Source organism: Gekko japonicus, unplaced genomic scaffold (assembly GCF_001447785.1).
Source record: "Gekko japonicus isolate JY-2015 unplaced genomic scaffold, Gekko_japonicus_V1.1 scaffold883, whole genome shotgun sequence".
NCBI classification, from domain to species: domain Eukaryota; kingdom Metazoa; phylum Chordata; class Lepidosauria; order Squamata; family Gekkonidae; genus Gekko; species Gekko japonicus.
Window position 1 is genome coordinate 19,691 of NW_015169801.1, and position 16,004 is coordinate 35,694.

General features: G+C 42.8%; 1 protein-coding gene across 1 annotated transcript in view; it reads right to left on the reverse strand.

Annotated features, from left to right (window-relative positions):
* Positions 1–16,004, reverse strand: part of ZRANB3 (zinc finger, RAN-binding domain containing 3) — a gene marked incomplete at its 3' end in the record, with an annotated part of 48,733 nt that overhangs the window by 19,010 nt on the left and 13,719 nt on the right. The window contains exons 4-10 of the mRNA XM_015417110.1: positions 14,510–14,688; positions 12,887–13,118; positions 12,264–12,349; positions 11,301–11,472; positions 8,935–9,063; positions 5,595–5,714; positions 1,262–1,381 (exon numbers count right to left, since the gene is read on the reverse strand). Coding sequence (XP_015272596.1) covers positions 1,262–1,381; positions 5,595–5,714; positions 8,935–9,063; positions 11,301–11,472; positions 12,264–12,349; positions 12,887–13,118; positions 14,510–14,688 — 1,038 coding nt within the window. The remainder of the gene's footprint in view (positions 1–1,261; positions 1,382–5,594; positions 5,715–8,934; positions 9,064–11,300; positions 11,473–12,263; positions 12,350–12,886; positions 13,119–14,509; positions 14,689–16,004) is intronic.

A 16,004-nucleotide genomic window follows, 5' to 3' on the forward strand; every position in this document is an offset into this window, starting at 1 on the left:
ACAGGGTAGACAAAAACTCAGTAAAGTTTGGAGGCAAAGCCTACAAAGATCCTCTCCCTATGGGGAGGAATAGAACTGGGAAGGGGGTGTTCCTCCACCACACAGGAAGAGGAAGAAAATTAGTTCCTGCCTCTCCCTGATAGGATGGTGGAATCACCCAAGATGTCCTCTGCTTCAGAGGGAGAAAGATTAGGTTAGAGTGAGAGAATGACTGACCCAAGGACACTCAGCAAATTTCATGGCACTACAGGGGTTTAAACCAGGATCTCCCCATTCCAATCCAACACACTAATCAATACACTACATGGTCAGCTGGTTTATTATTAGATGAAACGATGGTATATAGTGGCACACAGAGTGGCATACACTGTGGACCTGCTCAAGCATTCATTTAAGGTTTTGAACTATCTATATGGACTAAAACTGCATCAACAACACTATGATTGGAATCCGTTTCTGCTCCTACCTAAGGCAATAAGAGATGCTGTCTAACAGCCATTTTCCTAAAAAACACTGACCTATTCCATCAGTTTCTCCATAAGCATGATCTTGCAAACCTTCGCCATAATGACAAGGGGTGCTACTATCTTCCAGTATGCTGCCCCAGTCAGTGTTAACTGTAGTTTAGTAAAACTACTGTGTATCTTTAAGAGAAGTTGCAGCTTGGAATTGTAGTTCTCAGTTAGGGGTCCCAGAAGCTTCCCTCTGACTGGCTCATTAGGAGTAATTTCCTGAGCTCAGAGGCGTGAAGATAGGAATTTTATTGTTTTTTTCTGTTTCTTTGTTTATTCCTTACCGCAAGGAGAAGGGGAAACTCATCTCTTTCTCACCAGGGCGATTGAATTGACCTGAGTCACAAAGATGTAACTTTCCACTCAGCCATCTACAACAGATCATGAGTAATGATCTGTTGAATGCATGTGAAGTTTAAATAAAGGTGATTTTCTCTTCAGTGGCTGTGTGTTTCCTCACACCTAGAAAAGTGCTAAGCTTGGCCAAAAGCTAGCACCTGACACGACATCCACCTTTGTGCAACAGTTAATTCAGCTTCTGGAAGCAGTTTTACCTGTGTGGTTTTTTTTAATTATGAAATGGCCCAAGACATTGCCAAGTCACATAACTGAATTTTACCCTTCAGTATGTCCCACAAAGTAAAAATACGGCAGCTATAGAGATAAAAATGCATTTACATTCCACAAGCACTGACTTCCCTAGAAAATCATCTGTCAGACTTCAGGCCCAACACATTTTAAGTTCTCACCTGACCAGCAGCCTGAATGCTCAAAATGGCCACCCTAGTATCTGGGTCCTTCTGGAACTGATTGACAAGGTTTATTCTTTCTGCTGAAGGTACACTTCCATCTATTCGAATGTAGCGTGCCTGCATCACAGGAAATATACAGAACAATTATGACATCCTACTACGTCTTGATGGAGATAAACCCATGGCCTTTCAGCAAAAATGGCACCAAGATTGCAATGTAATGCTCTCTGATCTGCAATGGGGAAATGTTTGGAAATCATCTCTGTTGACCTCTCCTGTCAACACCACAACATTGTTATCATATAAAATAGTAACCAGATGGTATCTCACCCCAGAAAAAAATAACCCAAAGAACTTCTGATCATTCCCCCTTGTGCTGGAAAAAGTGCGGAGAGATAGGTTCCTTCCCTCATTGCTGGTGGCGATACAAATACATTTATAACTTCTGGCAAGAGATTCTTAATTTCATAAACCTTATAACAGGCTATGACATCCCTTTCTCTCCACAGTTAATCTTTTTAGATAACTGGCAGAACATAAATATCCCGAGGATCAGATGAGATCTTATACGCAGCCTCTTAGTTGCTGCAAAGACCCTAATTGCATCAACCTGGAAATCTCCTAATCTTCCAACTTCCAAAAATTGGTTTAATAAAATCTGGGACCATTACATTATGGAGAAGATTACTGACCGATTGCAGCAATCTGAAATCTATCCCATCATCTAATTTCAGTGAGAAATGGCTTCCATTCTTGGACTATGTCCTAACAAACGAATGCCAACCGCATAACCAAGTATATCTCACTCTCTTGCACACATAATACTTGCGCCACTCTCCTGACACCTAGTACTATTATGAATTTAAATCTTTAATGATTAATCATTAATTTTTGCAGTATCTATTAGACTTCATATTTAAAACTCACCAACACACTTTAAGCTGTTGTCACTTAGAATTTAGTTCATGACCCGTTTAGTAGTATTTGTTAATGTTTGTACAGATACATACATGATTACTAAAAGAGAAAAAGCTCTGTCAATATGAATCGTAAAAGATGTGCACCTATCCTTTGATATATATTCTCATGAAAAAAGAAATATACAGAACAATTACCAGCACTACATTAAGAGAAATCATTGACTTTAGACAAGAAAAAGCTTCCTGGAAAACGGCAAGTGTTAGTGCTATTCCTAACTTTTCCATCCTACATATTCATCCTTGTCCAAATCCATCCCAGTAGAGCACTTAGCCTACTGTAAAACTGGGAATAGGTTTCTGGCTCCTTCACCAAAGGCAGATGTCACTGAACCACTAAGATTTGTGTTCAAATAAAATATTAAGTGCCCTTCTCAAGTTGTTATGGGTTCCCCAATGTACAACTGGACCTGACCAATGGGTCAGCAGCACACACGGGGCCATAGTTTTCCCAGATAAGGGCTGCAAGGGTAGGGAAGGAAGGAAAGCTGAAACCAAGGGGGCAGATAAAGGTGGATGGCTGGTGGGTGGAAAGGAGAGAAAGGAGAGAAAGGAGGAGGAAAAGGAGAGAAGGTATGGGGGGGCTGCCAGAGGGAGGGAAAGGGGAAATAGAAGAGGGAAAGAGGAAATAGTAGGGAAGAGGAAAATGAGATCCCCCCTGCAAGGGCCCCCCATTTCTATCCATAATAGCCCCACCCATCTGTGAAGGCTAGGATCTTACATGACATTTAACCAGAGGTAGCATGATGCAAAGCTTGATCAGAGCGGTCTCTACCTGAGGGAATCAACCAGCCCCGTAGCCAGGATTTATTTTGTGGGGGGGGGCCCTCTGCGGGTGCTAATTAAGTTGAATTAATTAATACACCTGGGACACGTGTCTCCCCGTCTCTCCCCCCCCCCCCCCCCCCGCAGCCCCACACACACAGTAGCAGTTCCAGCGGCCTCAGCAGAACCACCCTGGCCATAGCCCCTCCCGTCTGTCCGCCCAGCCCAGAGAGCCAGTTTGGTGTAGTGGTTAAGTGCGCAGACTCTAATCTGAGAGAAATGTGTTTGATTCCCCACTCCTCCACTTGCACCTGCTGGATGACCTTGGGCAAGCCATCGTTCTGGCACAGCTGTTCTTGAAAAAGAGCAGTTTCTGTCAAGAGCTCTCTCAGCCCCTACCTCACAGGATGGCTGTTGTGGGGAGGGGAAGGGGAAGCAGTTTGTAAACCGCTCTGAGACTCCTTTGGGTAGTGAAGGATGGGGTATAAATCCAATCTCTTCTCTCTTCTTCTTCTTCAGGGGCATGTGAGGCCTGCTCCAGCCTGCCTTGCCTGCTATCTGCTTTCCTTGGACAGCACACTATTAGCCACAAGATATAGATAGGGACTCTGGGGCAAGTGATGCTCTGTCTTCTTGGTGCTTGGGGGGGGGCCAACAGTGGGAGGGCTTCTAATGTCCTGGCCCCACTGGTGGACCTCCTGATGGCACCTGATATTTTTGGCCACTGTGTGACAGAGTGTTGGACTGGATGGGCCTTTGGCCTGATCCAACATTGGCGTCTCTTAAGTTCTTACGTTCACTTTGCTCTCTCTCTCGCCTCCCCCTATGGCTGCTCAATGAGCTCAAGGAAAGAAGGAGGCTTACTGGAATCGCCTTGGGCCAGCCCCACAAGGCCAGGGACTTCTGGGGGGGGGGGAGGGGGGAAGGCATCATGGCATGCTAGTGCTGGTGCCCCAGCTCCCTTCCCCCGTGCCAATGGAAGGAAGGGCTTTGAGCCAGTGTGGCAGAGGCCTGAGGCAGCACGGTTTAAGTAGCCCCACAAGGCCAGGTACTTCTCTGGGAGGGAGGCAGCAGTGGGGTGGGGGGCTTTAGGGTGCCTGGTGGGGCTTTTGGGGTACACACCTGATGGGGCTTTGGGGTATGTGATACAGGGCTCAGCCCCAAAAGCTATGGCCCTGGAATTAACTCAAGTGGCTTCTGAATGTAGTAAGTTCAGGATCCATGAAGGAAACAGAAAAAGAATGTTAACTTTTATTCACTCCCAGGGATGGGGGGACTAAGTTGGTTCAGAAGGACAGAAACTATTTACATGTGTAACATAGTCTTTCTGGGCCCATTCATCTGTGAGATTAAAGTTGACAATTTAGGAGTGTAGAGAGCAGTTAGCAACCAAGTTTGTATCCTTGAAGTGAATACTGGCCTTCCCTCAACCACAGAATTCCAACACTAAAATTGTGAGCTCTTCTCAGAAATCACAAATTGTTCACTAGACTTCCTCAGAAACTGGGGTTTCAAGACAGCTACCATCTCTTCCTCCACCAATCCTGCTTTATCACAAAAAACAGTTTAAGATACTTCCAAAATCTCCTGAGACAGGGTCTCTCCCAACTAACACTTTGGAAACACAAACCCTATCTGACTGAATGGAGAGAGTCTCCTCTTCCCCCTTTCACTCCGCCCCCTCCCCAATCTGGCTCCTCCAGCCCTTCCGAAGATACTGACTGGCTGCTACCTGCATACCAAACAGGACTACAGGGAACTGATGTTTCTCAGAAAGGGGCAGGACCTTTGCCCATCTGTCACATAATCCATAGCACCTCATTTTAACCACACAAATTTTACAGAGCTTCTATTACTATGTCCAGCCTCCACAAACCTCTCTCCCCATTCCTTTTCTGGGTTTATATATCAACATCCCCAGGTGCGTACAATTATTCCAGGCACAACACATCACAGAGACATGCTGCTACTGTGCTCTACAAATGTGTTATAACCTGTTCCATCTTTCTATCCCAGAGAGACAAATGAATCAAATTACTTTATGGGGAAAGATACTACTCACTAGGCCCATCTAGCCTTGGTCTGTGCTGACTGGCAACAACCTTCTAGGAGAGAGGTCTTTCTAACGGCTGTGCACCGACAGATCTGGATATTCTCTTCAATGACTCTGGACTCGCATAGTTTTATAGCATTTATTTCATTCACTTTGTGAAACAAACATCAGGTATTATATCCCATATTCCTATATCTTAAAATGCGTTTATGTTATTTTCTCTTTGAGACATAAATGTTGTCATCTTGTCCATGAATTGAAACTGTTATGTATACAGGCCATCCACCCCCACCCAGCCAACCCAAGTAGCCTTCGGTATTGTGTGTCTTGAACAACAACTCTCTGCAACACATGGCACAAAACAATTTATGATACACACTCAAGCCTTTGGTATGCCTAAAATAGCTGTTTGGCTTCTGGCCAGAATACCAGCACAACGGCCAAGACTCTACAGACACAAATTTGAGAAGGGATTTTCAACAAGTACAGTGTAAAAATCCTTAAAAGGGAATCTAATAAAATAAGGTGAACTTACCTTGCTTTCTATCACTGCCTCTGTACATGCCTGGAGCATGCTTAAGTGATGTGCAAAAACTAGAAATTTGAGTTTGTCATTTTCAAGAAGCATTTTGATATAGTCCTTTACTGCTCCTGCCTGAAAGATAAGCAGTTGTTGGAGTTTTGTTTCAACAACAAAAGGATGAGATTAAAAGGATAAACCAATGCAATTCATATTTTGCTATACAAAATAAAAAGCTTTCCTACCACCCCCCGAGATGCTGCTGTTATCTAAAGCACATTGTCTTATTAGCTCATTGACTGCACAAGATTCTTTTATATAGTAGACACTATTTTTATTTATTTATTTATTTATTTTTGAGATTTCTATGCCGCCCTACCCAATGGCTCAGGGCGACTAACAACAAGTTTAAAAATTAAGTGCAATAAAACACTATTACACATATAGTAAAATCTGGTGCTACAAAAGCCTACATAGAAATACACAAAACACAGCAACCCACATTTAACAGCTAGTATTCTTAAAAGCGAGAGCGCCAGGAGCAGTATTTCACAGCACAGTCGGGCAACGTCTGCTCCCCAAGATGCGATAGATGGATAATATCGTCGCGGTGGTGGTATAGCGACGGCGGCGGCTCCTACCCAAAGGCCTGGTGGAAGAGCTCCGTCTTGCAGGCCCTGCGGAATTGCATGAGGTCCTGCAGGGCCCGGATCTCCTCCGGGAGCTCATTCCACCAGGCAGTAGCCGCCACCGAAAACGCCCTAGATCTAGTGTGGGCCTATTTGGGCAACAACTCCTTTATAGTCACCAGGCTTTGTGACCAGAATACCTGAAGCTATGACTTGGAGCTGAAGAGATTAAAGAGCTGTGAGGAAAGCCTTGAGCTTCTGCAGCCGTCCTTCCTTAGGGGCATTCTTGTTAGGTTTCTGCCAGAACCCTCTTTTCAGCGTAGAGTCACTGAACATTCTGACACCTTAGAAAGGAATGGCTGATAGATTCGGACCTGCTGTGTATATTCCAGTGTTCGAATCACAAGCTGTAATCGACCTCCACATCAGAAGCCATGGCTCTGACTGCAAAGTGCCTATCAATACTATATCATAAAAGCAACAGACGTAGAAATAGGAGAGACTTTTGAAGTGTCAAACTGATCCCCATGCAACAATTCTCCTGCTCACATTACGAGGAGAGATTGCCTTGGGGAAAACTGAGTTGCTTCTCCCCACTCAGAAGATGCCCGATCAGGTTCAGTTTGCTCAGTCAACAGAGGCAGCCTTGGCCAGAAGGGATAAGGAATCTTCCTCATGGAACACCTTACAGAAAGAATGGCCCAAGGAGATCATTTCATCCCTGGACCACAGCTTCCTTTCAGTGTGATTCCACAACATCAGGCACAGCGTCAGATAAACCTGTGGGCTCCTCCTCTGAGGTGCTCACTCTCTTTCAGAAGGGGCGTGTTCCCCTGGGCTACAGAGGGTGGGACACTCCCAGACAGAAGTGTCTTTGGAGGACCTGCCTCTGTACATTCTGGAGTACCTTCTTTGCAGTCTATATTTTTGAGAGAAATGAGAAAACGAGAACAGGAATATTTCCTGATATGCTTGACCTTTTACCCCCCCCCCCCCATTATGAAAGACTTGGCTTAGGTTATGAACAAAACCCTCAAAGAAAATGCAAGTGAAACAGCAGGAAGTATGGCACCCTTGCTCTATGTGCAGCAGATCCTTACAAGAGGCAACCCAAAATGCAGCTCTATAAGGGCAGGAGGGGTTCAGTGAGCCATGTATTAAAGCTGGCAGGATGTAGTGGTTCGCTTGTCATACCAGGATCTGGGAGACCCGGATTCGAGTTCCCCACTCTGCCATGGAAGCTTGCTGGCTGAATCTGAGTCAGTAGCCTAGCCCACCTCACAGGGTTGATAGGAGGATAAAATGGAGGAGAGGAGAACAATGTAAGCCACTTCCCTGTTCCCCACTGGGGAGAAAGCGGAGGTATAAATGAAGTAAATACATAAGAAAGGGAGGAGATTCACTGTGTCTGGTTCCCAGTGACGAAGCTGATGCTGGCTCCTGAGCCACTGCCCGAGCGTTAGAAAGAGGCACTGAGGTGGTACTCTCAGCTTGTGGCACTGTCTGCCAATCTGGAAACTTCAGAGAGGTCCTCAGGAGGGCACTCCGAAACAGCCACCCCATTTGCCAGGGTTCCTATTGCTATATGACTGGGTTGGTTGTGATGCTGGGCCACGGGGACACAAGCCCTTTGGGATCCAGCTGCCATTCCTCCTCTAGAACTTTCTTGCCACTTAGATTCAGTTTTGTTGAAGCTGCTAACAGAAGAGGAGATTGGATTTATGCCCCGCCCTTCACTTGGAGTCTCAGAGCGGCTTACAAACTCCTTTCCCTTCCCCGCCCCACAACAGACACCCTGTGAGGTAGGTGGGGCTGAGAGAGCTCTGACAGAAACTGCTCTTTTCAAGAACACCTCCGACAGAACTATGGCTTGCCCAAGGTCATCCAGCAGGTGCAAGTGGAGGAGTGGGGATTCAAACCCGGTTCTCCCAGATTAGAGGCCGCGCACTTCACCACCACACCAAACTGGTTCTCCCTGATTAGAGGCCGCGCACTTCACCACCACACCAACTGTGTGCTTTATATACATAGTTTCTGCTCATCTCCTAGCTTGCCAGAGAAATAGGGAAGGAAGAATGAGGGAGGCCGTAGAGAGGAACTGCTTTTTTGAAGGGAGGGATGAGAAGAGTAAGAAAAGAGCCAAAGAAATCAGAACAGCAGAATAACTCAATCACAGGACAGAATTAGCGCAGGAGCTCTAGTTTGCCCTTATTCAGCGGGCCTAGGCAAGACAGAAAGTGGAAAGTTTTTTTTTCCAACAGCAGAGATATCAGGTATGCCTACTGCAATGGCCTTGCCTGCTCAAAGTGCGTACAAGAGGACATCTTCCACCACCAGTACAGAAGATGCCATGACAGATCATTAAAGCATGAATACAATCTTCTTAGAAAAGACTTTTAGGAGACTAAAGCAGAGTATAGTCTAGTCAAGTAAAAATATAATTTTCATTCTGAAGTTATAGTTTTACTTTAGTATAGCAGGTTGTGTTACTGCTCACAAACCCACAGAAATTCTAAACACGGCACTCAGAATCCAACTAGTTCATCACTTACTAAAATTGGGGATGATACAATGACAGAACAATTGTTTTACATTAGGCAGTTAGAATTCTCAGGAAACACAGAAAGACACTGGGACAACTCTATGCTAGCAAATGTATTATTATAATAATGAGAAAAAACACAGTTTAAATAAATGTCAACAACTACAAGAAGTTTTAAGATTACCTTGGCAATAGCAGTCTCTTTAAACATGCGTGTAATGAGACCCATCACCCGGACAAAGTCATTATCTGTAGAATCTGAATCTGCAGTCCTCATTAATTTCTCCCACTCTTCAAAACTAGCATTTAATTCCTGCATGTGAGCGAACAACAATGTTTAGAGACAAAAATGTGAAAGGCCAAAACAATTACCGTTTCTCTGAATCATACCCTACTTTTGTTGCTGAGAAAACAATAGTCCCTGAAGATGCCAGCTCCTTCAAAGAAGAATATCACTACAGAGGTAGGTCAGTCACATGTTCTTACCTAATATAGAATCTAAATCAAGCTGAGAAGATAAAGCACGACTTATTCTGCTTGGATCATAAATCAGTGGCTAAAAGTTTCCTCTCTTGAGGCCCAAAGAGAAATCAAAACTGCTTAAATGTCAGGTCCCAAGGCAATCCACTCTCAGACCACAATTCATTGAAGAGAATTTTATTGGAAAGAGATTTGGAAGTTGCAAGGATGAGATCCTTGCTAAGACTAAGGCACAGAGTGAAAGTATCTCAAGGTATAGTCAAACCCCACATTCCAGTCAATCAACATTCACACACCCCTTTGCTGGTTATTCTAACCGCAGCCCTAACAAATACATCAATTCAGCTAGCCATGTGAAAATGTTATGTTCAAGGACATCCTGCTGTGAGAGCCGTTCCCTGAGGCGCACTTGTTATGGGAAAAGAAGTTACAAAGCAAGCAGCTAGCCTACTCCCCCATTCACACCTCCATGCATTCACACCTTCCCCCTCCCCGCAGGAATGACATGGCAGTGAGGGCATCGATAAGCGGAGGAACAGAAACCAGATGGAGGCCATAAAACAATACATTGATCAGGAAAGCCATAAACCAGCCCGAGTCTTGACATTAAGAAATCAAAACTACAATGAAAGCATGAGTCAATGGTATAATCAATTATAAATGCAGTGATCAAATAGCATATTATTGTGTATATTAATTGCTTAGACCTCAAATTCGGCCCTTTCTTCAAAGAGCTCACGGTAGAATATATACAATCCCCTCCTCTTATCACAACCATCCCATTAGGTAGGCTAGGCTGCAAGACAATGACTATGCCTAGATCATTTAAGTAAGTTTTATGACTGTGTGAGGATTTGAACTTTAACAGATCTGACTCCTATGCCATGTCACAAAGTACTTTGGAAAAGCTTTAGTGTTTTCAAAAGGGGCTTGGAGTGTATGGCTCCCCCCCCCTAAAAATCAGCCTGATAGGTATGTCTCATGAGTTGGTTTATTATCTCAATTGTGGCCACAGTTATTAAACCTTCATGTTCAGCAGTCATTCTAGAATGCATCTTGATATGTTTTTCTTTATTCTTATGAGAGCTCAACAAGAAGCTCCGCAGACATATTTATTTAGAAAACCTACATGCCACCTTTCTGATGGCTGTTTGAAGCAGTTCTCAAAGTAAAAACAAACATGGTGCTATTAGAACTGTGATATTCAACTCCAAATTCCAACATAAAACTTTGTATTTTTATGGATTTAGAACATGTACAGGCTGTCATTCCAGACAGCAGCCCCAGGTGGCTCAAAATAAAATACAAAAATCAATTTAAAACACCCCCAAAACAGAACAGCCAAGAACAGACGGATGTTTCTACAAACCAGAGAAACACTCCAGGGTTACAGGAAAAACCTGAAATGTAAAAACAAAACAAAACTGAAATTTAAAAAAAAACCACACTGGGAGGAGGTTAAAACTCTCCAAAGTAAGATTCTTAGGTAGAGGCTGCCATGGGGAAGGGAAGGAAGGAAAACTGAAGACAGGGGGGAGAAAAAGATAGGTTGGCTGGGGGTGAGAAGGAGAAGGAAACAGGAAAAGGGGAGAAGGAATGGGGCCTCTCAGGGAAGTTAAAAGTCGAAATAGCAGGGGAGGGGATATAGGAGAAAATGAGATCCCCCCCCCCAGTGATTCCTTGAGCGTTCCATGCTTGTACAGTGTAAAAGCCAGCAGTATGACCCTGAGCCAAACTAGACATTCTTGCTGGTTGCTTTTTAAAGTGCATGCTGCAAGATCTGATCACGGGCCACAAATAGCACATACAGGTTTGCCCTAAGCATAATCCCATCCTTCTGTTTTGTAGAGAACCTCAATGTTTTCAATCATTCATACTTGAGTTTCTGTTTCATATATTCATGACAGGAGTAACACTGAACAGAATGACAGCACAGACACAGACCAGACATATAGCGGTTATCAGTATGTATGTATACACACACACTCATTCTATCAACAATAATAAATCTATAATTTAATAGATATTGGCTTACTTGGAGCCAAAGCTACAATGTCAACAGCACGTTACCTTAGCGGCAGTTTGGGGAAGATCAAAAGGGATGCGCTGCCTAATCTTAGGTGGTAACTGAGTTAAAACTTCCTTTTTCAGTCGCCTGATCATTATATTGCTTAGTAAACGGTGCAGTTCATCTAAATTTGAAGCTCCTCTGCAATCCCATTGCTGTCTTCTACCAAAGAACCTCGAGAAAAATTGAAAGATGATGTTAAAAATATTATGATTAGGTTATATCAGTATAAATGAACATGTAATTTTTATCTAACAAAGAGGATGCACATGATTATACTGATCAACAGTCCAAGCATCTTTTTGTAAAGGCAACTTTTATAAAGAAACATTTCGGTGGTGTGGTCAAAAGTTAACATTACTGATTATCTAAACTTTAGGTAAGAAATTGGGGTTGTGCTGTGGAAATGAGCACTAAAAAGTCGATATTCATGGGTTTAAAACTAATTGTCCAAGTCCAAGCCCAGCACTGTCCTTAGACTCACCTCCATCATCAGTGGAAACCATCCTGGCACTCAATTGCTGCTCCCCCCCCCCAAGGACCTAGTCAAGAGACTACCATTTAGTTTGCTGATACAGAGAGAAGACCTGATGCTCCTGCTACCAGTGGGATTAGTGAAGCAACAGCTGGGCACCTGAATGCTGTGATGCAACACACAGCTAGGGATGAAGGCCAATGGCTGTCTGGCAGGGTGGGCAGCCATGGGTGATCCTGACATCCCATTAGGGCAGAGTTCCTCACAGGAAGTCAGGCCAAGGAGAAAGAGGTGTGGAGGGTGCCATGGAGAGAAAAAGAAATAAGGTGGATGCAACCTTCTCTGCTCTCTACTCTGAGGTCCAGCAAGCCCCTTCTAGGGAGATGGAATGCATGCAATGCTCCTGTACCCAGTCTGAGTGGAACCAGGCCGTGCCTCAAACAAGTCACTGGGGGCATATGTGTGTGCAAGTGGAAACGAAATAAAGTACCTGACACGTGCATTACAGTACTTTTTTGCATATTCCGTCCATGTTCCAAATTTTCTTGGACAAAGTGCTTCAAGCTGCATAAAGAGCTGTAAGTAAAACAGTTTAAAAGCACTTTATAAAGATGCTTTCCTGAAATATGCAGCTAGGACTATTCTGACAACAGTGGTGAGTATCAAGGACATTTGATGAATGGGGCTTCAAACATCACTCACAGAACTCCCCCGGACACACTTCAGCCAGTCTAGGAACAGTTTTTAAACATTTTATACATATTGTAGTAGTTTTTAAAGAAATCTTCAGTAAACAGGCAGTTGTGTTACTGTGTTAATGCTTTAAAAAAAAACAACAGTGCAAGGTTCTACTACAGCAATGTCCACCATTTCTCTAACCCCCTTTTTCTTCTATGGAAATGGTGTTCCTGTCCTACTGTACACTAGACTGCTAATCCCGCTGTTCCAAAAGAATGCCGCTCTGCACAAACTCTTAAGGTAAAAATACTCCCCCCCCCAACCAAACATATAACTATCTGAATTATACAGTTATGCTGCAGATTAAAAAGTAGTTTGCCAAATGAGAAAACATGCATGATTTTGTTTTCAGAAAGAGAAAGTGATATTCAGAACCTCTTCAGGTCTTCCTAAAGCAGGTGTTCCAGTAAGGAGAATGGCCCGAACAGCATTCTGTACAAGTGGTAGCAAAATCTTGCTACGAGTCGCATTTCTGGATTTCATGTAGTGAGACTCATCAACCACCACTACTTTGAAGTTCTGCTTGGATATAGTATCTACTAAGATTTGTGCATCTGAAGTTAACAGTCCGTAACCTAATATGATGACTTTGCTTGTAGAAATTCTCCTAGAAGTGGAAAAAGCAAAGAACTGGCTACTGGCTATAAATGCAATTTCAATATACTAGTAATCCCTTGAAATAATATTTCCATAGTATGTAGAAATCTCTATATATGACATGTTTAACTTGGAACCTTAAAAAACACAGGATTATGGTTAAGATGTCAAAATTAAGTTGTAATTTTGGCACCCCTCCTTTAATATTCCAAAGAGGCACATACTAAAGGTGTGTTAATATAAAAATGACTGCATTCAATCCCAGCTTGTGTGGGAAGTATCAAGCTCCAGTTTGCACAATCACTTAGGTTTGGACATGATGGCAAATTGGAGACTGATCAAAACAGGAAGTTTTAAAGCCAACAAGATATGTGAGAGGTAGCAACAGCTGGGAACAGCAACAGAAGCACTCAAGCACAGCAAACAAGCCATCACTGTGCCAGATACAGACAAATTTATGTTTAATCTCAGTCCCAATGTAGTCAATTTCTGTATTTGATTTAAAAAGCTACAACAACTTAAGTGTTTGACAGTCTGTTATTTTTTATCCCATGTAAGAGAAATAAAACCCATATTTTACATTTGCTAAGCAGGACTCAGCTAAATTCTATTTCAGTCTTTTTACCTGAAAAGTGAAAATGTGACTTAATACAACTCCTCGTTTCATATTTCAACCAGTCCATTAATGTTTCACTTTGCTAGGTGTTCCTGCATTTTTTTTATATATATATATATATATATATGGAGCTGCGGTGGCTCAAGTGGTTAAGACGCTGCACTGCAGGCTGTGGAAGGTCAGTAGTTCAGCAGTTCAAGACCCCAGCTGCCGCATGACGGAGTGAGTTCCCGTCTCTAGTTCCAGCTCCTGCCAACCTAGCAGTTCGAAAGCAAGACATTGCAAGTAGATAAATAGGTACCTCTTCAGTGGGAAGGTAACAGCGTTCCGTGCGCCTTGGTGTTTAGTCATGCCGGCCACATGACCACAGAAACATCTTCGGACAGCGCTGGCTCTTCGGCTTTGAAACGGAAATAAGCACCGCAACCCTAGAGTCGGATTCGACTGGCTTTCGAGCAAGGGAACCTTTACCTTTTATATATATATAATTTATATATATAACCTTTACCTTTTATATATATATATAATCAAAACAAACCACCTAGAGAAGGTTAACATGTTTCAATCAACAAATCTAAGACAAAGCAGATATTGGACCAAAACTTTTAATCCGTGAAAGAATACTCTGTTCTTCACAGAAATGAAGTCGTGCCCAGTGAAAACTGAAAACGCAGCATGACTTCACCAATGAAGTAGCCTTATTAGCAAGGTGTCAACTCCATTTCTTGCTCCTTTTGACAGATACTGTTGGAGTGAACATAGCAAACTAAAAGCATGACACTTACCAGGTGTCAGTTTTATTTTGAATGATGACTATATCCTCTGGACCGAGGTCTGGAATCCATTTCTCTATCTCCTCAGCCCAAGGGTACCTCAGAGATGAGGGCACCACTATTAACAGAGGCCATTCATTTTTGTAGTGGTAAGATACCGCTATGGCCTGGATAGTCTTGCCTAGGCCCATCTAAGATATAATAAATTGAAAGAACACTTAGAACTCTTTATATGAAAGTAAGGAAAACACATTTCCATTGAGCTTCTTTAACTGAAAATTACAACTAGGTCTCAATGTACTGCTACTGTGATACATTTCGCAGAACCTGAATAACCCATACAGTACAAGAAACTATAGTGATAATCTCAGATTCTAGCTATATATTTGCTGAATGAAAGAGTCCTTTGGAGCCATAGTCCATTTGTTATTATAAATTTATGATGGTTCTGCAAATTAAAGGTACTTAATCATAAAAGAATTCTGGAAGAGATGTACATTTTAAGATCTATTATAGGCTGTACTTAAAGAGTTAATGATTTAAAATACACAACAAACCAACACCATTTTGTGGGACAGTTTGAGTGCAGTGCAGAGCTGCAAATTTAGAATTAATTTCATCCAATAATGTTTTTCAACAAGGTTCACGGCTAGTCTTTCAATGTAACTATGGGAGGAGCTTTGGCTCACGGATAAAACACCTGATATCAGATTCCCTGTTCAAGACCTGTGACTCAGTAGCAGAATGAATACTTAGCATACAGGTTCAGTTGCAAGTATCTTCTAAAGATCTCTGGAATTATCTTTGCTCAAGCCCTTGGAAAAACATTACGAGCTAGAATACTGAGCTGGCAACGGTTGGACTCAGTAACAGTCGGACTCAGTAACAAGGCAGATTTACATGTTCATATGAGCAATGGTGGAAATCTCACACTGAATCCGATGGGGGAAAAATGTTATAGGACTATGAGGTGGTGTCTGACCTGTCTCTTGCCTAGAAAACCCCATGGGGTATTCATAAATCAGCTATGACTTGACAGGAAAAAAAAAAGAGGTGCCAGTAAAAGGAGCAAAGGAAGCTTACTTCTCTCCTTCCACTGTGTCAGCTGACTTTCATTCAGCTCAAATGTTTAGGGCAATTTGATTATTGATGACACTTAAAAAGGAGTCATTAAAAGATACAGCTATGTCTTTAGCTGTGATATTTTTGTATATATCTTTGATGATAACACCTTTCAAAGCCAATCTAACTTATACACTGATTTATCAGGGGACCATGTAGCTCTGCCACGTCCTAACTGTATGGATCATTTTAGCTTGGTCTGAATACTGTTCACAGAATCCTAAGGGGTGAAGGTCTCACAACCCCCTGGTCTTGTTAACATATTTTATATCACTTTACTAATAACTAGGCTCTCAGACTGGAGATTTGTGCACCAACTCACCACCCACACCCTCCTTTTACCTTTTACATAAGGTTCACTGTCAGCTTTAGGTGTGTGTAGGGA